The sequence below is a fragment of the Haplochromis burtoni genome, unplaced genomic scaffold (assembly GCF_018398535.1).
Source record: "Haplochromis burtoni strain Fernald_Lab_line unplaced genomic scaffold, NCSU_Asbu1 Contig_45, whole genome shotgun sequence".
Classification (NCBI taxonomy): Eukaryota; Metazoa; Chordata; class Actinopteri; order Cichliformes; family Cichlidae; genus Haplochromis; species Haplochromis burtoni.
The window spans coordinates 272,710-298,604 of NW_024582406.1; the positions used below are offsets into that span (position 1 = coordinate 272,710).

General features: G+C 43.1%; 3 protein-coding genes across 4 annotated transcripts; all 3 read left to right on the plus strand.

Annotated features, from left to right (window-relative positions):
- The first annotated feature begins 243 nt into the window (after positions 1 to 243).
- On the plus strand, positions 244 to 3,794 carry LOC102309677. 2 transcript variants are annotated; one of them, XM_005940736.2, is made up of 2 exons: positions 244 to 785; positions 1,263 to 3,794. In XM_005940736.2, the coding sequence occupies exons 1-2, from the start codon at positions 764 to 766 to the stop codon at positions 3,140 to 3,142; spliced, it is 1,902 nt and encodes a 633-aa protein (XP_005940798.1). In that variant the 5' UTR covers positions 244 to 763; the 3' UTR covers positions 3,143 to 3,794. The 2 variants fall into 2 exon arrangements, with proteins under 2 accessions (XP_005940798.1, XP_005940799.1); XM_005940737.2 differs by having other exon boundaries at positions 1,266 to 3,794.
- A 110-nt stretch (positions 3,795 to 3,904) lies between these two features.
- Positions 3,905 to 20,414, plus strand: srebf2 (sterol regulatory element binding transcription factor 2). The gene is made up of 20 exons (XM_005940738.3): positions 3,905 to 5,342; positions 9,311 to 9,696; positions 9,896 to 10,088; positions 10,173 to 10,333; positions 10,525 to 10,677; positions 10,774 to 11,049; positions 11,152 to 11,266; positions 11,350 to 11,501; positions 12,027 to 12,228; positions 12,399 to 12,574; positions 12,878 to 13,127; positions 13,236 to 13,405; positions 13,492 to 13,663; positions 13,813 to 13,930; positions 14,076 to 14,185; positions 14,620 to 14,752; positions 15,362 to 15,533; positions 16,042 to 16,218; positions 17,558 to 17,669; positions 17,769 to 20,414. Exons 1-20 carry the CDS (start codon positions 5,252 to 5,254, stop codon positions 17,984 to 17,986), a joined length of 3,537 nt encoding a protein of 1,178 aa, XP_005940800.1. The 5' UTR covers positions 3,905 to 5,251; the 3' UTR covers positions 17,987 to 20,414.
- A 1,220-nt stretch (positions 20,415 to 21,634) lies between these two features.
- On the plus strand, positions 21,635 to 25,032 carry nol12 (nucleolar protein 12). The gene is made up of 6 exons (XM_005940739.3): positions 21,635 to 21,973; positions 22,417 to 22,522; positions 22,628 to 22,676; positions 22,774 to 22,919; positions 23,036 to 23,133; positions 24,568 to 25,032. Exons 1-6 carry the CDS (start codon positions 21,870 to 21,872, stop codon positions 24,761 to 24,763), a joined length of 699 nt encoding a protein of 232 aa, XP_005940801.1. The 5' UTR covers positions 21,635 to 21,869; the 3' UTR covers positions 24,764 to 25,032.
- The last annotated feature ends 863 nt before the right edge of the window (positions 25,033 to 25,895 follow it).

The following is a 25,895-nucleotide window of genomic DNA, read 5'->3' on the forward strand; positions in this document are numbered from 1 at the left end:
TATATATAAATAATATATTTGTACTTCATGTGGCTTCATACTGTAGGGATGTCAATCTCATTTTACATTGTGGGCCACGCACAGCCCTCTTTGACCTTAAACGGCTGGACCAGTGAAAGTACAAAATAAATAATAAAAATAAAATTACAGAAAAAGCTCTGTTAGTTCATTATACAGACTGTCCCCGTACTTAATATACAGGTTTTGTTAATTCACAAAATTTTTTTTTTTTTTTTTTACTGTGTAATTTACCTGTCATTTAATTTTTTTATCTGTTAATTAATTGCTTTTAGTAAGAATGGCAACGGGGCTGGGCTTTATCAATAGGAAAAACTGTAACACAAACTCTATACAAAGATTCAGGGCTTTATATGTGACAACTCTACACTTTGGCGTTTACTCAATTTGTATAATAGCAAACAAAAGGTTACCGGTTCGAGCCCGGGAAGACACACAAACCTCTTGTGTCAGGATGGAGGTTAAAAAAAAAAAAAAAAGAAGAAGAAAGTAATCTTCCAAATCAAGCGTGAACATGAGAGCGGCTGAAAGCAGCCCCCTCTGTGCTCCACAGACCTGCTACAATTTTTTTTTGTCGAGCAGATGAACCGACAGAGGGCAGGAAACCATCAAAGACACAAAGTCCAGTGTTTGCATTTCATATGCGGGCAGAACAGTTTGACTTCAGCCCATCTGTGGCCGCATGTAGAGGATGAAGGGGAAGCTGGCATGCAGAGAAGAAACGGCCTTTTAGTCTCTCTGCGAAATGTTTCATCATTTGTACTGTGGTAAGATCACTCTTTGATGTTTCTGTCAAAGTTAGCGACTTGCTAACGAAAGCTAAGCTAAAGCTGTTAACGTGCTAAGGCTGAATTATTAGCAGGCAGTCTAATTAACGAGATTAAAGCGTGAGCTCTTCATTCGACATTTGATTTTTAGTTTCAGGGTATGTTGTCACTGGGTGGTGTTAAAGTTAGACATTTAATTTAACCACCTAGTGGATGTTGCTAGCTTCGCGTCCCTCTTGCCTGTAGCTAGCCTATTGCTGTTTTGTTTATGTGCAAGAAGCTTCCTGATGCTCTCACTTGACAAAGCTCATTACATTGCTGTTATCTTTCCCAACGACACAAAGTGGAGATAATACAAGCCTTGGTTGCTGTCTGCTTTTCCATTGGTCATTACATTTGCAGTGAACATTTCAAAAAAACATTTACAGTAGTCTGAGCGTTAACGCCAAACGTTTTCTGCTCCTAATGTTCTGTTAGAAGACGAGGAGGGGAACAAGGAACACATGGAGGGTGAGAAGGAAGGAGTCGACTCTGAGACCATGTGTAGCGAAGACCTCAGACTGGTCCTTGTTGGAAAGACCGGATCTGGCAAGAGTGCATCTGGGAACACCATCCTGGGCCGCAGGCAGTTCCTGTCACAGGTCAGCGCCAGCTCTGTCACTCAGATTTGCGAGATGGGAAACACTGAGCTCGCTGAAGAAGATGGCCTGGCCGTCCCACAGAGGAGGCGAATCATGGTTGTTGACATGCCAGGCTTTGGAGACACTCACCTCAGTGTGGAGCAGATTCACGCAGAGATTGCCAAATGCGTGTCTCTCTCTGCCCCTGGCCCCCACGCTTTCCTCCTTGTAGTGCCAATAGGACGATACACAGACAACGAAAACCAGGCTGTTTGTGAGCTGGCCAAGATATTTGGGGAGGATGCTGTATTTCACCATACAGTGGTTCTTTTTACAAGGGGGGATGACCTAGAGGGAATGGGGATAGAAGAATATCTGAACATGACTGCACCTCCTGGGCTGAGGGCTCTGATAGACAAGTGTGGGGGTAGGTACCATGTGCTCAACAACAAAGACCCCAGTAACACAGCACAGGTTAAAGAGCTCTTGGTGAAGGTAGACAGTATGGTGAGGCAGAGTAACGGAGGGTTTTATACTAACACTATGTTTTTAGAGGCAGAGGCTGCAATCAGGGAGGAGCAGAATAGGATTTTGCGAGAGCGAGGGCAAGCAGATGGTGAAGACCAAGAAGGAAGTAACTGCAGAACTGAAGAGGGAGCTAAACTTGCAAAAAGAAGGAAATGTGTTTTAGAGTCTGACATAGCAGGAAGCAGCGAGAGAGGATTACAAGAGCTCCAGAGGAAAGGGGTAGAAAGAGGAAGTGAAGATGATCTTAGGGTGGAGAGATGGGCAAAGGAGAGCAGAAGCAGTCCTTTCAGCCTGCTGAGAGACCAGATCAGAGGCCGACATCAGGGCCATGGCAGAGCTGTCAGCCGGCGGCCATCTGTCCGGTCGTCACTAATTCGTTTCAGGAGGGAAGCCGCGCTCTCTCCCATGGTGCTGGAGAGAGTTAAGGTCCTGGTGGCTGCTGGAGCCACTGGCATGGCAGTTGGGGCAGTTTTTGGAGCGGCTGCCCCTTTGGCAGCCGCAGCTGGGGCATCTCTTGTTGGGAACTCGGTTGGTTTTGCTGCAGCTCAGTTAGCTGGGATGTCTGTGGCGGGAGGCTCAGGTGTGGGGAACGCCGTGGGCGCCATAGTGGCAGCAGCCTCGGGGAAAACTGCAGTGGCTCTAGGCGCAGCAACAGGTGGCGTTCTGGGTAGTTCTGTTGGAGCCATTGCTAGCGCTGAGGCTTCCAGTCCTGCAGAAGGTGCTTTAGATGCCCTCAGCCAGGTTAGTATCATAGGGGCCACTGCAGTCGGGGTGGCGGCCGGTGTGGGATGCACCATGGCAGGTGGGGCTGCTTTAGGAGCAGCTCTGGAGGGAGCAGCTGCCCTCGGTGGAGCTGAAACTGCAGCAGCAGCAGGAGTAGCTCAGGGTAGTTTAGCGTCAGCAGCCACTGGGACTCCTCAGTGTGCTGCCGCCTTAGCTCAGGAAGTGGCCGCTGGTGCTGTGTGTGGGGTAACGGGGCCCAGTGTGGCAACAGCAGCCAGCAGGGTTGCATCAGACCCGTGGGGCACCATGTCGACAACAGCGCGCATCCTGAGCGCGGTGGCCGAAATCGGCAAAGCTGCAGCCGGCATCGCCCTCGCTGGTGGTCTGGTGGTGAAAGTGGTGAAGGAAAAAGTGAGAAGCGGCACAGGAACGACGGAGGCTTCCTACTCAGAGAAGAAGTCTTATGAAATCTACTGGAACAAATAAATACAGGCTGAGTGTAGAGTCTAAATCCAGGATGTAAGAGATTTATTTTTCCACCTTCACAAGTAAACACCACACAACACAGTAGCTTACTGCAGTGAGGGATATTTTTACATGGATGTAAATGATTAAAGATGCACTGCTAGCAACAACATCTGTGTAATAAAGTTGTATGCGGTATTAATATGAAACCACTTTTTGAAAGAAAAGGTAGAAATTTCTTACTCTAAATGTTGGTTCAAGCCGAGGCTGAATAATCCATGACATTTGCACTTGTGTGGGACGACTGAAAGACATATTAGATGGGTGTTGATTCTGTTGTTTCTTATTTTTAAACATGTTCATTTCATTGCTGGTTGGTATTAAAACACACTTTAGTCCTTGAGCACACATCATACTTAAAAAATAAATAAATACAGTGAGTATTATAAACAGAAAAAAGTCATCTTAAGCACCTCATCAGTTTCCATAATGAATGATATGCAACGATTGGCTGGGTTTATTGTCACGTAATATGTAAACCGGGAGAGTTATCCAGTTATGTATTAACACAGGTTAATACAGGCAACACATCTGCTGGAAATGAGTCAGCATTTCACTGATGTGTTCATGTTTTTGCTGTGAAATAAAAATAATACAAATATTGTTGCAAGAACTAACGTTTTTGGCCTTCTTTTTTCCTTTTCTTGTGGTATTATATTTGTGTTATCTTTTTATAATGCCATATGTGTGGAGTTGATTTATTGGTTAAAAAGCACAACTATGGTTCTCCATTTGAAGAATTCTGCAAACACATTAGGTAAAAATGTGATGGTGCTTAGAATTAAGATCTGTGCCATTTTAAATGTGTAGATTTGATGACTTTGTTAGGTACACTAATACCTGGTTGGACATCCTTTTGCCTTCAGAGCTGACTTAATTTTTCCTGGCATGGATTCAACAACAATGTCCCAAAGATGCTCTGTTGGACTGATGTCTTGTGACCGTGGTGGCCATTTGAGTACAATGAACTCATGTTCAAGAAACCAGTTTGAGATGATGTCAGCTTTATGGTTGGGTTATCCTTTTGATGGTTCCTGTGAACCATCAGAAGAAAGGTACACTGTAGTTATAACTGGATGGGCATGATCAGCAACAATACTCAGGTGGTGCGATGGTAAGTTGGTACTAAGGGGACAGAATCCCTGTAGATCAGCAGTTGCTAAAACACACAGCGCAGCCCATCTGCCACCAACACCTATGCCAATAAACTTAAAACAACTTAAACTCCCATATTTCTCCGTGTTTCTGATGCTCAGTTTGAACTTTAGCAGGTCATTTCGACCTTATCTACATGCCTAAATGTGATTGATTACCTACCTAATAGAGTCGATGAGTAGCTCAACTGTAGTTCTTTCATTTTTATTAACACAATATCATACAATTTTTATGCTTAAAAAGTAAAATTTGGAGTATATGCCATTAACCCTTTTTTTCCTATAACACAACTTGTAATCTTTAAAGCTTTAAAATGTAAATAATAAATACGATAGTATTAATCTGTACGCTGGAAAACATGCTTATCACGTTAGCTGTGGCAAAATAGAAGAAACGAGTGAAACTGTGTGTTTGGCGAATGACTGCAGAATGACTGTGTGGGTTTATCGCCGTCATCTTTTCCAAGGAGCTGCATTTGTCCACCGAGGTCGAGTGCTTTTCGTGAAGGTAGGGGGAGCGGTTTATTCAAATGACACCCAAGCTTCTGATAGTTGACGTACTATCAGACCACGGCGAATACGGGCCTGTCATTGGACGATGATGACTGGTCTCATGACAAGAACGAATTGGTCTCAGCCAATCAGATCCCGCTATGGGCCACGGAGTCTGTTTGTGAATGACGTAATGAGCGTGAAACAAGATGGCGTCGCCTCAAACATAAATTGATGCCAATGAGTTTATCGGTGTAGAAGTGCTCCTCTCTTGGGGCTTCTGTTGTTTTGGGGTTGAGAGGACATATTCCGCGGTCAGTTAGCTGTGTGGTAGGCGTTGCCGAACGCCCACGGAGGAGCTCGTGGACCTTGTTTGTTTTGTCCCTCCGTTGACAACCGGAGAGGAGAGCTGCTGACAGATAGGATGGACAGCGGGGAATATATCTCCACCATGGAGAACATGGACCCGACTTTAGCGGAATTAGGGGACGAATTCACCTTGGGAGACATTGACGGTGAGTGTCCGTGTCACCGTTTAAAAAAAAAAAAAAAAAATAGGAAGGTTAAGCTGTGTTTCACGAGTGTTGGCCTGTTTCCGTTTAGCCCGACAGCTGTTCTTCCTGCCGAGCGGAAGGAGATGAGCAGCTCTGGCTCTTAATTCTTGCGACAATGTTTAAGTATTCAAGATACCACTCAGGAAAATAGAGACCACTTATATTTAGTAGTCCTCGAATGCTCTGTTATTTTGGCATTATCGTTGTCTATTTTCTTTATTTGTTTCTCTAATACCCCCACCCCCCAAAAACAACAAAAAACCCAAAACAAACAAACAATGAACATAAACTAAAAGATGAAGAAGTGATACTGTTGTGTTGTCTTGACTCCTCCATAAGAAGTGTCAGTTACTTTCTGACCTTCTTGTTTTTGAAGAAAGCTTTAACTCCTACTTGAGCATCTTTTTGCTTCTGCAGACCTAATTGAGCATCATCTGTGGGACAACATCTCTGTCAAAAATAAGTAAATAAATAAATAAATAAAACAGATAGCCTTTTGCACTCTGTGGGCCTGTACCCTGTGAACAAACAGCATCCTTGTTCCAGCTTCCCTGTTATCAAAACATGTTTCACCCTTTGGCACACAGTGAAAGGATGGGGGCTTTTGGTGTGAGGCTGGCCAACGCAGAGTCACCAGCTTTTTATTAGGGTGGAATTTTACTGAATGCTAACCCACCAGACCGGATTGATACACTGGTGAATTTGTGTGTGTGTGTGTGACGCACAGTATGGGATGAATTGGTTGTGTTAAGTTTAAATTACTCATCAGCATACAACCAAAGTGCTCTAACTGAGATCATGCAAAGCCCAATAAAGATTACTATGCATGGGTTTGAAAACCTACCTGCCTGTGGCATCTGGTGTTAATTCTCTCTCGTGAACAGCCCAGTCACAGCTATTTAATCTCACTTAATCACTGTGTCAAAAGAAGAATGTGCAGATTGTGTGAAAGTCAAATGACTGTTGAGGTTTGACTGATCCTAACTTGACTTTTGCTTCACTCAGTGCATTTTGCCTGCAGCTGTGTGGGGGGGAAAATGCAGGTTTCCCATGAGGAAAAGCATTTAACTGCTGCAAATTCAGATTAGTCACAAGCTTTTCTTTTGTGCATTTGACTCTGTATTAATGTTGAACATTCTTGCTTTTCCAATTATTCACTTAACAACTGCTGCTCTGCTTATGTAACTTATTTTCTTTGCTCTCAGCAGCCCACAAAATTGTCCCCCACTGCACCCTCACCCTCGCCCTACACCCCCATTTAATGGATTTACCCTTTGTGTCGGAGTCTCGGTCTGGAGCTCCATGGGCTCAGAGGTGCTTTGTTCTGTCAGCCACTGTAACCCCCTCCCCTCGAGGTGTTGAAGTGTGCGAGTGCCTTACTGTAAGTGTAAATTCGACTGGATGGTTGGTAGAAACGGTTCTGAGAGGAAGCCTGTTTAGTGTTCCTGTGATGCTTATTTGAAATCCCGTCCTGCCCTCCTCTGGGCTCACTTTTCAAAGAAAGCATCACAGTGTTTCCCTTTTATTGGTTTCGAAAGTGGTCATTACTGTTTCTTTTCCTCTCAATGTCAACACAGGTCACATGCAGACTTCAGTCATGGCTATCAGTGCATGAATTACTGGCCTTGACCTCTCTGCTGCTAGTGTTGGACTGTTGATCTCTTTTTTACAACTTGAGATTTTGCAGCAGTAGAAATGCAGATATGATATATTATCCAAGATGAGATCTAAACACACATGAGTTCGTTTTAAAGACTTGTTGGATTTCAATTCATGTCTGGAGTCGGCAACCCTTCACACTGATGGGAACGAACGCCTTTTATTGTTTTTGTACGCTGTGCTAAAATGCAGCGAGTGATCAAAGACAAAGCTGACAGGATGTTGGCTTCTTTTCCAAACATATCTGAGAACCTTTTGGTGTTTTAAAAAGTTTGTGAGTTTTCCTTCTTCGCTTTCCAGCTTCAAGCATCTATTCTTGTACCCCAGTGCTTTTTGTGTTGTGTTTGTTTCAAACATTACACCATTAAAGTAGAAACACAAAATGTCCTGCAGCGATATTGTGCTAAAAAAAATGTAGAAATCAAATCACCAAAAAAGGAAGTATTAATTTTATTGCAGGCGTAATAGATGCAGAACATGTTTCACTGCAGCGTGATTGATGATTATGTATGTCTTTAAAAAGGTGTTATAGTACTGTATTATACAGTGGCCTTGTATTTTCCTGATGCCTAAAAAAAAATCACTCAATGCAGGAAACAATCACTCACTTTGAGGCTGCAAAGTAGTGACTGTAGTTAAATTTAACATGTGGCTTGCAGGGCTTCTCGGGTGTATTGATATGTGGTGTCTAAGGGTTGTGCGCTTAGTGATTTAACACTTACACTTGACAAAAAGTTCTTTGTCTTTTGTATTGTCTGATTTCTCCGCCTCACATTAAGACAAAGTTCAAGGTTACAGGCTCAGCTTATTGACGCTGCGCTGACCCTGGGAGCTAAGGGCATAGGCACAATCAATCACATAGGCAGACAAACTTCAACCACATGGGATACTATATGTCAAAAGTGTTTTCAGTTGTCGTTGTCTTTTTTGAAAGGGGATTCCTTTTAGAAACGTTAACCTTCAAATTACTAAAGTAAATAATACTTAGCAAGACAATCATTTGGACCAACACAGTTGTTCCAAAAGAGTCAATAGTACCATCAGATTTATTCCACCATACAGTAACATCTGGAAGTATCTTATTGGCAGCTATTTCATTTTCCAGCATCCAGACAGTGGTCCCAAACACACTGCCAACCCAGTAAAAGCATGCCTGGATAGAAAAACACACATTGGAGCGCAGTCAGTGATGGATTGGCTTCCCCAGATCCCAGAACCCAACATTATTGAAGCGGCATGGGATCATCCTGACAGAGGACAGCCAACATCCAAACAAGAGCTTTGAATGTCCTTCAAGAAGTCTGGAGAAGTATTTCTGAAGACTACCTAAAGAAATGACATGATAGGTGCCTAAGAGAGATCAGGCTGCCAGTCATACCAGATTTTGACTCTCAGGCTTGTTACAAGTGTACAAAAGCTCACTTTGCTCTAAATAATGTTTAGTTTTGATAAATAGCTGCACATATTACCCATTTTTATAGCAAAATATAAAGAAATGAGTGGTGGTTCAAGACTTTGGCACAATACTGCATTTGGCAAGAATGTGCTGGGAACATATTGAAAGAGGCTGTGATATGATTATGTAAGTGTATTGATATTTTGTCTCAACACTATTTCTATCAGAGATGTTTTTCAAACTAAATTTCCAAAAATGCTTAATATTTTACCCTATACTTAAACCTCATATACAAAAATAATTCCCAAAAATAATCAAGACATTAAGTTGATCATTGGTTCCTAATAAAACCTCTCCTCACGAAGAGGCAGTTTGTTTTAGATTCAGTACGATGGGTCTAATGAACTGGCAACTGAGTGCATATTGTCATGTTGCCAAACCACGAGCACCAGCATACACAATGTCGGTGGGTGGGTGAGTGAGTGGGGGGGGGGGCATGTATCTGTCTATCACACCTTTCAGAGCTGCTCGATTCTTCATCTAAGTGTTCTTTACTCTATCTGCCTATCTCTTTTGTGGCATCAATTGAGATTACATCAAACCTCTTCAAGGCCTTCTGTTTGAAGGTTTCTTTATACTGATTTATGACCAGAACAGTAGCTGTGCTTGTGTGGATATCTGTCAATTCAAGGTCAGGTCTTGAAGATTCTATTCATATCTTTGCAATAAATAGTGTTCATATCTTTGGCTGATCTACACTGGAGCAACCTCAATATTCTGCACGAGGCCTCACTTACAGAGATGTGGAGATGTTCAGATACACCTCAGATGATGTTTTTGACTTCTTGTCTGTTTACTTTCTCCCTATTTTCAGAGATGCTGCAGTTTGTCAGCAATCAGGTGGGAGACTTCCCAGACTTGTTCGAGGATCAGATGAACTCAGCAGGCTCTCTACAGGGTGGTGGAGTCACCTCCACCCCTCGGCCTCAACCTCAAATTGCTCAGACTCCCCAGACACCGCAGCCCTCAACCAATGCTGCCTACCAGAGCTCCAACGCTTGCTTCACCTCCTCCCAGACACTGTCCCCACATTCAGTACTCCTCACCCCTCCCCTCACTCCCGCACAAACCCCCTCCCCCCCAACCAACGCTTCAGTGCAGCAACAGGTGACCCGCAGCCCTCCACTCCTTCAGCCAAGGCCTCAGATGGTCCAACCCATCCAGCCTCAACCCCAACAGGCAGCCCAGACAACCATCCAGGTACAGATTTACCTGACGCTTTCTCACACGCTACTCATACAGTCCTATTAGGAGTGGAGAAAGCTGTAGTCTGACTGTTACAGTGATGGGCTAGTGCTGTAGTGGTGCTTCTGCTGACGTAAAATATTTTCAGACTGCTTAAAAACTGTAACAGATAAACAAAGACAACAAAAATCTGTTTTTCTGTTTTTGAATGTAGATGCACACCCAGGGCATCCCCATGCATACTCAAAGCTTTCCAGTTCACACCCTGGTTCAGACCCACAGCCAAACACCCATGCCCATACAGACACAAGCAGCCCAGACGGTGATGATTGCCTCCAATGGCGGACAGTCCCGCTTCATTCAGAACCCTGTCATTTGCCAGCAGAGCCCTGCTCCTGGCTTCCAAGGTGAGTACAGAGCAGGGAATGCAATTTAATTTGGCTTTTCATTTTTCCTAAATATCTTTTTTGTTTTCTCTCTCGTCACTCCAGTCCTCCAGCCACAAATGCAAAGCATCATGACGTCACCTCAGCTTCAGCCAATGGCCATTCAGCACCAGCGTGTTCTGACCCCAACAGGTCAAACCATCCAGACCATCTCCACAGCGCCCACTGCAGTCCACACTGTGCAACAGCAGGTGCAACAAGTACCTGTAAGTAATCCTCAGTTGTTAGCAGGATTGGATGAGTAAACAAAGTTTCTGCTATCAGAATATTTCACCAAAGCTTACCTAAATAATTTTACCCCAAGTTACTGCAAACATAACCCCTAACATAATATTTAGTTTCACAGTGATAATCAAGCAAACATGAAAACGTTCAATTTATGGTTGTCTTCACTCAGGTTTTGGTCCAGCAGCCTCAGATTCTTAAGACGGACTCACTGGTTCTCACAACTCTCAAACCAGATGGGACACAGGTGCTGTCTACCATGCAGAGTCCTGCAGGCATCACCACCCTGACCACACCCATCCAAAACACAGCTCTGCAAGTCCCGGTATGCACTGTGCATGATTCAACACTGCTATTTACATGCAAACAAAGGTTATGATTAAGACTAAAAACTGTTTTTGTGTTTGTTTTCGTTCGCCAGACACTTATGAGCAGCAACATCCTGACCACTGTCCCTGTTATGATGGGAGGAGGAGATAAGCTGCCAATCAAACAGATACAGCCAGGCTCTTGTCAAAGCACAGCTAGGCCAAGCATGGATCAGTGCCAGGTGACAGCGGGAGGACTTGGGCCAGGAGGGGTAGTGAAGGAGGGCGAGAGGAGGACAACTCACAACATCATTGAGAAGAGGTATAGATCCTCAATCAACGACAAGATCATCGAGCTCAGAGATCTGGTCATGGGCAGTGATGCGAAGGTTAGTAATTAATTTTTTTATTTTAAAGGAGACAATAAAAATATTAAGTCTGGGTAATATCATATGCTTTCAGCATTTTAAATTCCATGTATTTCTTCTTAGATGCATAAGTCAGGAGTGCTTAGGAAGGCCATTGACTACATAAAGCACTTGCAACAGGTTAATCACAAACTACGCCAGGAGAACCTGGCCCTTAAGATGGGCAACCAGAAGAACAGTAAGTCTTCACTTTACTTAAAGCTGCGAGCGGATCAGAAGTCACAGCAGGTCCAATGCATTGACACTTTCTCTCAATCCCAGAGCCCGTGACGCTGTCTGAAGATGTGGAACTCAAAGAGGAAGTAGTGCTGATGTCACCACCAGCCTCAGATTCTGGTTCTGGTTCCCCTCACCAGTTCTCTCCTTACTGTGTTGATTCAGAACCAGGGAGCCCTTTATTGGATCATGAACAGGTGAGGACAGGACACACACACACAGTATGGTTGTGGCTCAGTGGCTTAGCAGACTGCAGTGTTTTAGTGTCAGCAAACTGATTAGCTCAGTGTGTTTATGTAGGTCAAAGGAAGGACAGTGGCAGTTTTAAAAGACTTCCTATTCTTAGCTTCAAAGTGCCTCTTTGAAGATTAGAATGAGATTTTTTTTTTTTTTTTTTTGGTTCTTCATACCTGAGGCGGTTGTAGTTCTTTCTGTCGACAAAAGCTTTATTGCACATTACTCCCACTCGCTTTGCTTCACAGTAAAAGCTTTTAGCCGGTGAACGCCCATAAGCTAACACATTTTTTGAAATTTTTTCCGAGACAGCTGATTTCTTGTTTGATAAAATTTGATTTACGTTAATGTTTTAAAAGGTTTCTTTTTCCGCTTGCTTCACTAGACATTTTTTTGGGCAAAGCAAGGGTTTGTGATTATAAATCGAATTTAAAGTATTATTTATCGTCCCTGTGAACCTGTTCTTCGTCTCTCTTACTGTCTCTTAGATAAAAAGCGAGCCGGACTCTCCCTCGGTTGGTGTGATGGATCGCTCTCGGCTGCTCCTCTGCGCCTTGACTTTCTTCTGCCTCTCCCTGAACCCTCTCCCATCTTTACTGGGATCGGAGACGTCGAGCAGCCCCGCCCTTTCCGGAGGCCACGGCCCATCTAGAACGCTTGTCTGGTTTCCAAGTCACACGCAGGAATTTGGTGAGAATTGATGATCTTTAATTTAATTTACCCCAGAAGTTGATGAATTGCTGATTCCCATGCATACCACCTAGAAAATCCTTTGTTAGAATCTTAAAAATACAGGTTTGTCCATCCTCTCATAGATTTGACATGGTTTTTGACATCTTTCATTTCTTCACGTCCTCCAGCATCTTGGCTCCGTTGCCTGTTGCCGTGGGTGATGGTGTGGGTGCTGAGTGGAGTGGGAGCAGTGTGGGGCTGTGTCAGGGTGCTGTACCTGTGGGAGCCAGTCACACCACTTCACTCACCAAAATCTGTGTCCTTCTGGAGGCACCGCAAACAAGCAGACCTGCATCTCAACAGAGTGAGTGCAGATCAGATGGACTTGAGATGTTTTAAACAAACCATTATTCTGATGCTGTTGGATTAATAGAACTTCTTAGAGTTGGATGTAACCTAAGATTTGTTTTTCTTTCTATTACAGAGCGCTTTGCAGATTTGTGCTTTAATTCTCACTGTTTTTGATGTCTCAGTTGAGCCAGGTTCCTCTGCACATGGTTTTACTTTTAGCATCTTTCAGAACTAAGCCACAAACTTCTCGGTTTTTCTCTTCCGTCAGTCTACGCTGACTACTTTACCATTTCTCATGTGATTCTCTCTCCTACAGGGAGATTACACAGCAGCAGTGGCCAGTTTAGAGACTTGCCTCTCTGTGTTGACGAGAGCTCTTCCCTCAACCAAGCTGGACCTCGTCTGCTCACTCTCCTGGAACGTGATTCGCTACTGCTTGCATCGCCCAACTCCTCTGGGCTGGCTTGTCCACCAGGTCGGAGGGAAGCACGAAGGGGAGGAGGCGAGGACCAGCGCGAGGGACGCGGCACTTGTGTACCACCAGCTCAGCCAGTTGCAACTCACGGGTAAGCGTTTAGGGTGCACAGACAGGAATCCAGCAGATGGTTTTGTACTTTTCACACGTGTTGACATGATGAGAAGATACATTATCTGCTTCCTCTTTGTCTCAACAGGAAAGCTGCCTCAGCGTAGCAGCCTGTGGGCTCTGTCGCTCTCTCTAAGCGCTGTGAACCTCAGCGTGAGCGCCCAAGGCAAGATGGCCCCCACACAGCTCGCCCAGATTTATGTCACTGCCGCAATAGCCTTGCGCACTGCGCTGGGCCACCATCTCTCCTGTCTCCCTGTAAGTGTGTCACCTTTGAAATCATCACTGTTGATGTTTGGCTTCGCTCGCACTTTATCATGTTTTGAACCTCGTCTGTCTCTCAGGGTTACCTGCTGGGCTGTGCTGAGAGTGTGGCCAACCAATCAGAAACCAAGACGATCCCCGACTGCCTGCGCTGGCTCTTCACTCCACTTGGGAGGCAGTTCTTCCTGAGCTGTGATTGGTCAGTGAAGTCAGAAAACGGCGATGGGGTGTACACTTCTCAGAGAGACCCAGGTATGTTGTAAATGTTGGGGCTGCTCCTTAAGTTTCCTCTAATTTACTTCTTCGAATTCAAAATAAAATAATCCAGTTAACTTCTTTCAAAAGTTAATCGTGAGTGATATTCCTGTTCTCTCTGCTTTCCTGTTGATCTTTCCTCCCAGCTGACCCCATTGCCCAGCTGCACCGCTCTTTCTGCAGGAAGCTTTTGGAGAGAGCCGTTCACACCCTCATCCAGCCGCAGAGCGACTCTGAAGCAGAAAAACGCAAGAACGAGTCTGGGTAAGGCCTGAATAGCAGCAGCAACGCACTACCGAGAAACTCAGACACTTTAATGTTTATAGATTATGTTTTGTTTTGTTTTTTTCCACAGCTTGGTGTAAAATTTAGATTTGCTTTTAGCTTATCTTTTCTTCTACCCTTTCAGAGAGTTTTCCAGCGCCCTGGAGTTCCTGCAGCTGTTGAACAGCTGCACAGAGGACTCTCCTTCCCCACCTCCCCCTTTCTCGACTCCTCCCAGTCACACCACTATTCCAGGTATGATTGATATGAAGAAGAACCGTGACAGTTTAATAAGAATCGTGAACAGATCTTTGCGTGGGGGGGAAAAAACTTTTTCTTCTGTGATGACTAAGCAGATAGCAATCTGAGTTATTACTGTCAGCCTGAATGGATTTACTTTCCTCTAGCAGCACACTGATAGTCAGTCACTAGTCGCTTTCCACATGAATGTTTTGTGGTATTATCACAGCTTACAGTCATCTACAAATGAATGCAGTGGATAAGAACACAGTGACAATCTGGTCACTGCCCTACAAAAAAAAGTGTTTTACAGTCGTGCATGCAGCTTTTGATAACAGCAGGAAAGCTACAACGCCAAAAGGTTGACCAACCTGTTTGAGCTACATTTTCTTTATGCATAATTTTTCTTCTTTTATGTACTTTTTTTTTTTTTTCTTTTCCCCTTCCAGTGGGGGATCCAGTGAGTCGCTGGTGGGCTGTGGTCCTGAAGGCTGCCGTGTACTGGCTGCAGGGCGATGATGTCGCAGTGAGGTCACTTTTGGCAGAAGCTGAGCGAATGCCGAGAGCTCTGCACATTCTTGAGTAAGTGCACTGAAATATATTGTACCTTAATGGGAGTGGTCTATTCCAGGATGTCCAGCAACAGAGGTCACAGAATGGTCAGAGTATGAAAATTGACCGACTGACATGTTACACAGCATTTAGCCAATATCAAGGCAAATTAAAACTGTCCTGCAGACATTTGGCGGTATCTGTTTATCTGCTTGGCTGTGTTTTAATTAAATCAGAAACATGCAGCACATACAGGTGTATATTCTATATTCAGCACTGTGTTTGCAGTCTTCAAAAATGGCAATGGAGCTGACTCAATTAAGATGTTATGACTGAACAGTCATAAGCCAACAGAGAAATCAGTTTTTTGCACTTTGCTATTTATTCTTTGTGCACCTTCGCACCTCCAGTAAACATGTTCGAGTTAATTTCTTCTCCTGTTATTGCATTTTAAGCCCTGGATCGGCCCCATCCGCTTTAATCTTGTGCAGATTTGATGATTAAAAATCTGATTCACACTTGGTGGTTCTACAAACTGCTTATAGGTGCCGATTTTTCTAAAATAATTGTATCCAAAGTGGGAGGGGGGAGAAAAAAAACAAAGCACAATAACCTGATAAATGTCCCTCTCTATTCCAGCCATCCTCTGCCCAAGGCTGTGCTGCTTCTCTGCAAGGCTGTGCAGATGAGCCTGTCCCCTCTGAAGGGAGAAGGGGCAATAGCCTGCCTTTCTTACTGTGACAGAGGCAGCAGCTACCTGTGCTCCAGCATCTCAGTGCCGCTCGCCCAGTCTGGGAACTGGCTGAACAAGGTAGGGTACCGACAGTTCCAGAAAAATGTACCAAACATGGCCCCTACATTCATACATGCAGTGCATGCAGACATGAAAGAGTCTTCCATATATTACAAGTTACTGTCTCACAGTGCAGCACTAACTGTAGTTAAAGCTTAATCATGCATAAACACTCACACACACACAGAATCAGGGTCAGGTCAGGTCAGGCTGTTGTGGGGCTGTGTGTGCGCGCAGTGTGGGTGGCAGGAGGTGGCTGTGGTGCATTGTAGTTGCATTGCATGATCCTGAAGCCGAGTGCAATGTGTCTGCAGTGCAGTACAGAGGCCTCCCTGATCTGCACGCATCCACTACACCCCCCACCACTTAACACTGAGCAACAATGAATATCTTTTCAGATTTGATCTCTCTGGCATACACGTCGGCTAAGATTTACCGGTAATTGTGGGGTTTGGTTTTTTTATGTGCATCTATACCCAACCCAGCTGTGTTTTCATTTTTTTTTCTCTTTTTTTTTTTTTTCAAGGGGGTTGAGCTACTGGTTTGTGACCTCCTGTTGACTTTGAGGACCAGTTTATGGCAGCGGGGAAGCAGCAGTAATGGAGAACCTGGCCCGGCTCCTGGATCTCAGTTGGCTGGTTTCCAGAGGGACCTCAGCGCACTCAGAAAACTCACACAGTGCTACAGACAGGGACAACACAAGGTCGGGCTTTGGGAAGATTAATTCAGATATGTTAATAATAGTGCTGATAGCTGAAATATGCGAAGGATCATAAAGACGGAACTCTCTATGTTCAGGCCTCAATGAGAGGAAGAAGTGAAAGAGATTCGTCATTCTGAATTTCTTAGGCTGGCAGTTTGGCACCGCAGGAAATGGTTTTTGGCATATTTTATGTTTTTGTTTTTTTGTTTTTTTTAATGTAGCTTATTAAATTTCAAAGATATATAATAGAATTTGCAACAGCAATCAGCTTCCAAGTATTCGCAGTAGTGAAACTGTAAATGGCTCCATCCTTCAAGTGAGAAATCACCTCGGTACATTTCTGATACTCATCTTGTTCATTATGAACATAATATATATATTTTAATTTTTTATTATGAATCTCCATCACTTTTACCATTTCCAGAACTTTCACTTCAGTTCACCATATCATCAGTCACACTTCTGAGATTTACTAGAGGAGCTTTAACGGCTCCTCTAGTAAATGTATTTGTTGTTTTTTGAGACTGTTAAGTTTTTCACATTTGGCCTCTTAGATAGCACAGTGGAGGAAATCTGAGGAAAGAAGGTAGACAAAGAGTTAGAAGGGTGTCAAACATAAGGCCCGAGGGCCAGAATAAAACCTTCAAAGACTCCAATCCGACCCGTTTTGGCTTTGGAAAATGTGAAGGAGGTCATAAATTTTGGACAGTCTTTTTCACAGGTTTTACAAGCTTTCCCTGCTGATAACAATCTCCTCCATTCATTATACAACAAAGCCAATCAATTATAGAGTTCTGTAATTTTACAATTTAGGTCCAAAAGTCATGCTGACTCTTTATTTCTTTATCATGTAGAAAAACTGAGACACACTTTTGAAATTGCAATACTTTGTCTTTTATTAAGATGTCTCATTGATTTAATGTGCAGTTAAATTTCTTACGATGACAGAAATTGGCGTTCAGATCAAAGTGTGTTTGATGTAAAATGAGTTTGCGTTGGTGTGGTACTGAAGAGGCTGAAGAAAGACAAATCGTGAAGTTTTTAAAGGCTTGCTGTCAATCTTGAAAATCTAAACCTCCGCATTTTAGTTTAATTAATATTTAATTTAGTTGAATTGTAAATGTTATGCATACAGAGCTGTTTCAAAGAGTTCATGGCCAAAAACAAACATGAATACAGAGTGTTGGGGAATAGTTGTAGTAAAGCAGAGGAACTGGTTGGTAACACGTGCACGGACATTGGTGCCTGCTGAGAGAATTTGCGGGCTGCTCAGATGTGTGTTCAGCCAAGTTGAAATGATAATAAATACCTGATAATGACAGCTGTTTGTGTTATTTAGGTGTTCCTTCATGAGACCACAGTGAGGCTGATGGCTGGAGCCAGTCCCACAAGGACACACCAGCTGCTGGAGCACAACCTCCGACGCAGGACGCACAGCTCCTACACAGCTGGTAGGCAACACCGTCCTAGTGTACGACACGAGACGCACCAAGAGAAAAGACATTTATCCAGTTTCTTCTTCTTTTCCCCTCCTCCCTGCCTGCTTTCAGATGGCGAGTGTGTTTTAGGCGAGAGGGAGAGAGCTCACGCCATTCTGCTGGCCTGCCGCCACCTCCCCATGCCCCTGCTAACCCCGCCCGGGCACAGAGCTCGTCTACTGGCTGAGGCCAAGCGAACCCTGGAGCGGGTGGGAGACCGCCGGTCGCTGCAGGACTGTCAGCAGATTCTGCTGCGCCTCAGCGGGGGTACCACCATCGCCGCTTCTTGAACACACACACAACAAACAAGGCTTCTCTGTGGTTCTGCTGTCTCACACACACACACACACAGGGACATTAACCAGGCTTCTCCTCCGCCAACATGTAATTTTATAATTGTCAGCTATTCAGAAATATAGACTTTCTGCCATGTTGACACCGTAACACACACAACTGTTTTTGTTTTTTTGCTGATGGATACAGCCCTGTATCCATCAGCGCTGTATCCACACGCCTGGCTGAAACGTTTGCACCTTTGATGCTTAAGTTTAATTGTTGCAGCACAGTCGCCCCACCTTCTGGTCATTACTGGTACTACGCTGGCTGGCTGCCTCTTTTCAAACAAAAGAAAATCAGGTTTAAAAGGCCCTAGAGGGAAAAGGGACCATTATCTAATAGCTATTTAAATGAATGAATGCAGCAGTGCATTGATTTGCTCTAGGACACCACACCGTACAATCATTACTGGCACCCAGCAATGTGAGTGCTGCAGTAAGAGTAATGTGTCGTTTCATTTGCAAGCTTCATTTAAGGGCTTCACAGAATTTAAGAGTAGACAGCTGAGGTCTGAGCACGGCTGTGCTTTTAGGATAGCCTTGCTTGCTTTAAACCGTACAGTGCTGAGTAGTGTCTCTCCTTATCTACCTCACAACTGTACAGTGCCAGCATTGTACTGTGGAGCAAAAAAAACAGAATTCTGTGACCATTAGAAGTGATTTGTGCTTCAGTCCAGTGCAGCATCATTCCAGTAACACACAGCTGATCTGCTTTCCTTGAACAGCAGGATGCAGCAGAAACAACACTTCAGGGTTTGGTTTGCTGCTGCAGGCATGCTCCACCCCGTCACACATGAAGCAGAGAACAGGGGAACATTTAAATGACAGAGGGAGGCAGCAATGGGGCTACAAGTTTGAAAATGCCTAAATACACACACACAAGCACGCTGGTGCATTTACATGAGAAATGAATTGCATTCAAACTTATAATGTGATTGTATAGAAGTTGTACATAGAAGAAGTAGGTTTAATAGCAAGTTCTTAGTTACAAAGAAAGAGAGCAAAAAAAGGAAGCTGTGTGACTTCACTGACCAATCATCTTCATACTGGAACTCAAGGTGTACCCCACCCCCCAAATCTGTGTCACTTTTTTTGACACGCAGCACAGCGACATCTTTGCGCTGTGATTTCCATCATGAAGAGCAGGGAGGCAGGTGGTGTAGCATGGTCTGAAAAAGAAGACCAGAGGATAAGAGTTTGGGACATGAACTTTAATGCCCATGGCCCATCTCACCCCCCCACCCCAGTCTTTTTTAGACTTGGGGGATTCCTGTTGAGCTACTACGCTAAACTGCATTTCAGTGTGAGGCTGATTAGTATGTGGGAGTGAGTACAAGCTGTAAATGTCTGGAGAGGATCCTCTGATGCAGAGAGCTCTGAGAACAGTCACCTATGAAAAACTGCTGGAGCCTTTTAGATTGTTTTGTTTGTTTTAAATAAAAAAAAACAAGAAAATATCCCTCGTGTAGAACAGGTATGGTCAGTTTGAATTCACAAGCTGTAAGTGGAGTAGTGACATGTTTTCACTGCAGCAAAGAAAAGCATCGAATATCAAACAAGTTTGTGCAGAATAACCAATTTCTCTGCTGCGTCTCTATATAAACCACCTTTAAAAGCTACAGGTTTTAATGGGGGGGTGTTTGGTGTTGTCATGCTCTGCAGACTGACAGAACTGATGTTGTACAGATTGCAAGCAAAAAGGCCTCGATGTTATGTAAAAAAACAAAAAAATTATATTTCATCACGTTGGATTGATGGAGGAGCTTTGTGCTTTGTGAAATTGTAGTCCAATTTGCTTTTTATTTGTAATGATGGGCTTATACATGATGCAGGATTTATAATATCATTTTTCCTTTTTCTTTCTTATTTAATGGTTCTGTAATATTAATATAAATGCTTCTGGAGATGGGAGCAGTTTTGCAGTTATGTTATTGTTTTGTATGAGCAGCGTAAGGTCGGGAGCCGAGGAAATCTCTGTTTTATTAAAGAATCCTTTCATTTAAACTTTTTAGCTTGGTATGGTAAATTTGATCACTTTCTATGTTTTTTGTTTGTTTTTCTTTGGCGCACATTGTAATGTCTTGATTTTAGAATACGGGCAAACACACTAGAATACAATTAGAGGTTTCCAGTACCCTGTCTTCCAGGTCAACTCAAGCTGTAATCTAAGGAGTACTGAAAGTGTTGCTATCAGTTTAGATTAGGCTTCCCTGACTGGTAAACTACACAAAGAAGAAATTTATGTTCAACAACATCTGCGAGCTGGAGTGTTTGTTTGTTTTTATTTTGTTTCTTTTGTCTTTTTTCCCTTGAGGTGTTTTTATGGTCTGAATTTATCTGTTCATTTGGATGTTTTCTAATAAAATGACACATGAAAGTGTGAGAGTGACTGGTCTCTACTAAATGCTGTATGTTACTCAGTGATTGTCGATGAGTAATATGTGAAGGAGCAAATTAAAGAGGGGAAGGTGGGCGTTGGCTGGGTGTGAAGGCCAGTGAAATCTGATAACTGTGCTGAAGTTGAGTTTTCGCCTTCAAATGAAACACTTGTGCACTTTTTACAGAGATGAGACGTTTCTGGTTGCACAGTAAGCCCCTACAGTAGGAGGAGAGGGAAAGGAGCCATGCAATTATGATTCGAAGTTATGAGTGCTCAAAATGCTGGAGGAAAAAAAATAAGGAAACTTAAAATGCACCAGATTTGGACACAGTGTTATATGCTTTGATAATATTCACAATATGAAGGTAAAAGGTTTCCTTGATTATTTTTTTTCTTTTTTTCAGTAAAAGTGAGTGTGCATAATGACAGCTGATGCATTCATAGGGGCTCAGGTGTAGGACGCTCCTTTAATTTTAATGGAGTGACTTGACTGCAGTACATGGATTGTATATTTAAAATAAGTAGACATGAGAAAATCATACAATTAGAGGGATTATAACATGAGCTATAAATTTATGTATGAAATAAATATTTATTTTAGGGGAAAATATTTTTTATCTTCTTAATTTTAAGTTCTCTAAATGTTGTTCCGTGTTGGTGCAGTTTCGGGTTTGCTTTGGAGTCCACCCATCTCTTCTCATAACGAGGATTTTCCCTGAAAATAAAATCGATCAAAAGAAAGAAAATCTCTCGTCTTTCTCTTATTAAACAAAATACACACTGGTGATGATTTTAATCCACGGATCTTAAGACAAGAATATTTAAGATCAAGACCAAAAAACACTTCTGGGGCCAGAATTACATCTGTGCATCTTCTGTGATGTGTTTATAGTTAATACGTCAAAGATTATTTCCCACTGTACTATAACCGGTAAGCAATGTTTGTTGACATGTTTATTGATTGATTGATTGATGGATTGATTCCATCCATTAATTTTCTTCCGTGTATCTAATTGAGGGTCGTGGGGGGCTGGAGGTTATCCCATCTATCGTTATAGGGCGAAAGGTGGGGTACAATTTGGACAGATCGAAACAGTTCAGTTCATTTTTAAATATGAAACTCACATTTATACCCACAACCAATTTAGAATCGCCACCTAACCTAACCCCACTAACTGCATGTCTTCAAACTGTGGGAAGCCAGAGTACCCGGAAACAACACAGAAAGACACGCGGAGAACACGCAAATTCAGGACCTTTTTGCTGTGAAGCAACAGTGCTAGCCACCACGCTAATTTTATTTTATTTTATTTCTAGTGTGTATGTAATTAAAAAAAAAAAAAACTAAAACGCCGCTATCAAACTGTTGGAACTGTAGAGGTCATGTGGTATGTGTTCCCCCCCGGACAAAAATAAGAGACGTGCGGTATAGTAACTTAGCGAACTCACGTGCACAACATGAAAAACTTTAAAAACAAAGGCTCCAAAAAGGCTAAGTTCAAGCCAGGATCGAAGAAGAGGGAGAACAAATGCATCGTAACGTTTGACGAGAAAAACAGACAGTGAGTTTGAAAGCGCGTCGCTGAAAACACTGTTTCAACATGTTAGCTAGCATCATAGCACTAGCGCTGATTAGCATGGACTAGTACCAGCTTTTAGTAAATGTTTTTATTTGGGAAGCTTGTTGGAAATAAATGTGTGTAATTTGTGTAAGATTTTAACCAAATAAGTGGAGGCTTTCCCATCTTCCCACTCTCCTCGTCATATTTAAACATGCTGATGGTGCATGGTGTTCAAACGATCATATACCTGCATTTATAAATATCGTTAATTTCTAGAAATGTTATTATTTGACTAAAGTTTTTTGTTAGGTAATGTAAACCTCATAAATTAACTGTAGCCAGTCTTCCAGTTTGAGTTATAAAGTTTCTCCTTAATAAAGTACACCTTTCTAAGTCTGGCTTAATAAATCTTGGTTTTGGACTTTAATCTGCTTCTCTCTCAGGGAATATCTTACCGGCTTTCACAAGCGTAAGGTGGAGAGGAGGAAAGCGGCAGTAGAAGAAATTCGAAAGAAAATCAAGGAAGAGCAGATAAGAGTCAGAGAAGACGTGAGTCCTCATGGAAAAGAGCCCCGATTTAAAGCCTGTTTTTGCTAAACGCCTGAGCATGTTGAGAAAATAGGCAATGTATTAAATGTGTTTGTCTCCTTACAGAGACACAAGGAATACATAAAGATGCTGAAGGAGAGGACAGAAGCTCTCGGTGAGTTTACAGGAAAACTTGCGCTCTGGTTATTTTACTGATGTCTCATAATCTGTGCATGTAGCTTCATTGTCCTTTATGTGATCCTGTATTGCAGAGGAAGGCGAAGATGATCTGGAAGATGCAATAACCAGCACAACAGAGTCTATGCAGTACGATCATCCCAACCACACAGTAACCGTGACAACCATCAGTGATCTTGACCTCACAGGAGCTCGCCTTCTCGAAGCTGCAGCAAACCAGGTAAATATTAAGGTCTGTAATCATCTGAATAGGCTATATGTGTGTGTTCTTCTAAGTTTGAAGATAACACTGAAGGTAATAATACTGCATTAACACTGAGTATGCTTGTTTTGAAGGCTAATGAGGAGCGTGACGATGAGGTGGAGGGGGAGAAAGAGGAAGAGAAAATGGTTGGAATGCCAAAAAAAGCTGGGAATCCAATACTTAACAAAAAGTAAGCAGTTTGTTAATCACGTCTCTAATTGAGAGCAGCTTGTGATCAGTTGTGTCCTGCTTTTAAGATTAAAACGTTGGACTTTGTGTCCAGTGTTGGACGGTTTTTCGTTTGAGCTGATTTCATTTGCTCAGCTAATGTCATGTCAGGATGATGCTGGTGGATAAGATGAGTTGTTCTGTTTGTAGTATTCTCAGAGTATAATGTATTTAATAAAACATTGATATTTGGTGTCCCTGTATCAATACAATATCTACACGTGAAATATCTTAATACTATGCTGCATTGCATTTAGGGATGGGTATTGATAAGATTTTCACGATTCCGATTCCATTTTCGATTCTGTTTAACGATTCGATTCTTTATCGATTCTCTTTAAAAAGGAGAACACTGAGGTCGATTAGCTTAGAACTTTGTTTTATATCTTCTCTTTGAACAAGATAGAAATTTAGGAGTAACACGGCCTTACAAACCCAACAGTGAGATCTTAAGAGATCCAGCCTACGGCTCTTCAATGGGGTGTCACAGGGTCCCCAGAAAAAAAAATTGTAAATGTAAAATAATAAAATAAATATTCATCTGTAGCAATAACAAAGTATAACATAAATTATTCAGTAGCAATTACACAAGAATATCCAGTATTGTCCCTGCCTACAATTAAACACATTCACTTACTGAAAATCGGGGGTATCTGCTGTGGCAAATGGGTGCAAGCCCTTTACCACAAACATAGTCACTGCTCGGTGACATTCGTCTATTCTGGCCTGAAAGGAGACGCCACCAGTAGACTGCAGCGAGAACTGCCAGCATCTGTCTGTCTGTCTCTCTCATCATGGTCACCTAAATGCACAGTAATGGCAGGTTTTGTAATAAGGCAGATTGCGCTAACATAATATGCACTGTTAGTTGATTATTTACCTGCCGCATTAACGGGAGAGGACGTGCAAACGTCACCGCTGCTGCTGGGTTGAGATTCACGAGTCCGGAGCAGAATTAAAAACACAACATTCATTTAAGGTCATCGCGTGTTTTGTGAGCAAATGCTTTTGCATATTCGTAGTGTTTCCTCCCTTAAATGAAATATCTACTTTGCAAGTATTGCAAGTTGCCCTGTTGTCATCTGTTCTCGTAAAGTATAATCAAACTTTTGAGCATTTGAGCCGCTAAGGCGCCGTGTTTCCTGCCAGGTAAATGACGCTCCGCAACGTGGTGACGTCATTCGGGGCGACTGGAATCGATAATGGAATCGTTTGCAAAAATGGCAAACAATTCCAAGGAATTGAAACAGTGGGAACCGGTTCTCAACAAGAACCGGTTTTCGATACCCATCCCTAATTGCATTCCTCCAGAGTACACACAGCTACCTTACCTGGCCCCTCTAACTCCAGCTGATTGGTTTATTTATTTTTCTCTCTCGCTCTTTCATCACTCCAGGATCCGCTCCCTTACAACGCAGCTCAGCACTTACACCAGCAAGCGGAAGAGGAAAGGGAAGCAGGAAGGCCGAGGCGGACGGGGGCGTCTGACAGAGAAGAGACCTGGTGTCACAGAGGGTAGAAACAAAGGCGGCAGGACCAGCAAGCGTCAGAGACGTAGACAGACCGGGAAGAAAGTGCATCATCAGGACTGAAGGAGTGCATGAAGGGAGGAAGAAACTCCTGACAATGGACTTCTGCTCTTGTTAGGCCAGCTCAACAAACTGGACTTGGTTGTGTTTATGCTCACGCGTCAAACAGAATACGTGTATGCATAAAGATGATGTTGGAGTTACCTGCCCTGTGAAATCTTGTGCTCAGTTTTGTACATTTTCCAACTTTTTTTGTTTCTTCCCATTATTTGTTAATTGTGTACTGAGTGTGCTGTATTTACCTCAAATTTGATTAAAGTAAATTTGAATAATTTCTGATGATCTCATGTTGCGGTCATATGTCACATTATGTCAGCGTGCCCTGTGAGGAATTTTGTCCCACTGTGCTCTATTGTTTAATAGGAAACCTGATGCTGTTGTCAACATCCTCTGGAGAACATCAGGAAACCAACCCTTAGCTCTGTATTTCCTCCTAGCTGAGTATCACCTGTGTTTGTGTGATCTAAAGGAGAACCAAGCAGTTTCATGTAGAACGATAAACAGCCAGCGGCTTTAATATACGTTAAACACCCCCACCTCGCCGGTGTTTATTTATTTACGTTAACCTGAGCCAGCGTGTGCCAGCTGTCGCTAGCATGAGCGTTTCATTTCGCTTTCTAAAGCCCATGATATTTAATACAGCTGCTCAATAGGAGAACCAATAAGCCACTGGCTCCATCTTGGTCCTGGGGTTTGTGTGCGCTTCAGGGTCTCAGCCGTGTCGGCTAAGAGCCGCCATGGATGGCACAGATGCTGCAGTTTCACTCATTGTCAGAGCAGCCAATCAGATTGATTCAAGTGTCTGGCAGGCCGGGAGGACAGAGAGCATGGGGAAGAGGAGGCATGTGCCTGATGGGGGTCTGATGGGCAGTTCATCCTTAATGATGACACGCTGAAGGCTGGAGCCCCTCTTGTCAGGTAATTTTAAATCTTTTTCATAACATTTTTATATATTTCTACCATCCTCAGTTTTACACTATTAAAGGCTTAATTGACATGTTGACTATTACCAGAGGCGCTGGTGCTTGTAGAAGTTGCTTGGTTACAGTGCATGTGTCTTGTGGTGTGTAGTACTGTGGAACTGCTCTGACTGGACTGTATTTCATCAGCTGCGAGTGCGGTTAGTTATCAGTGA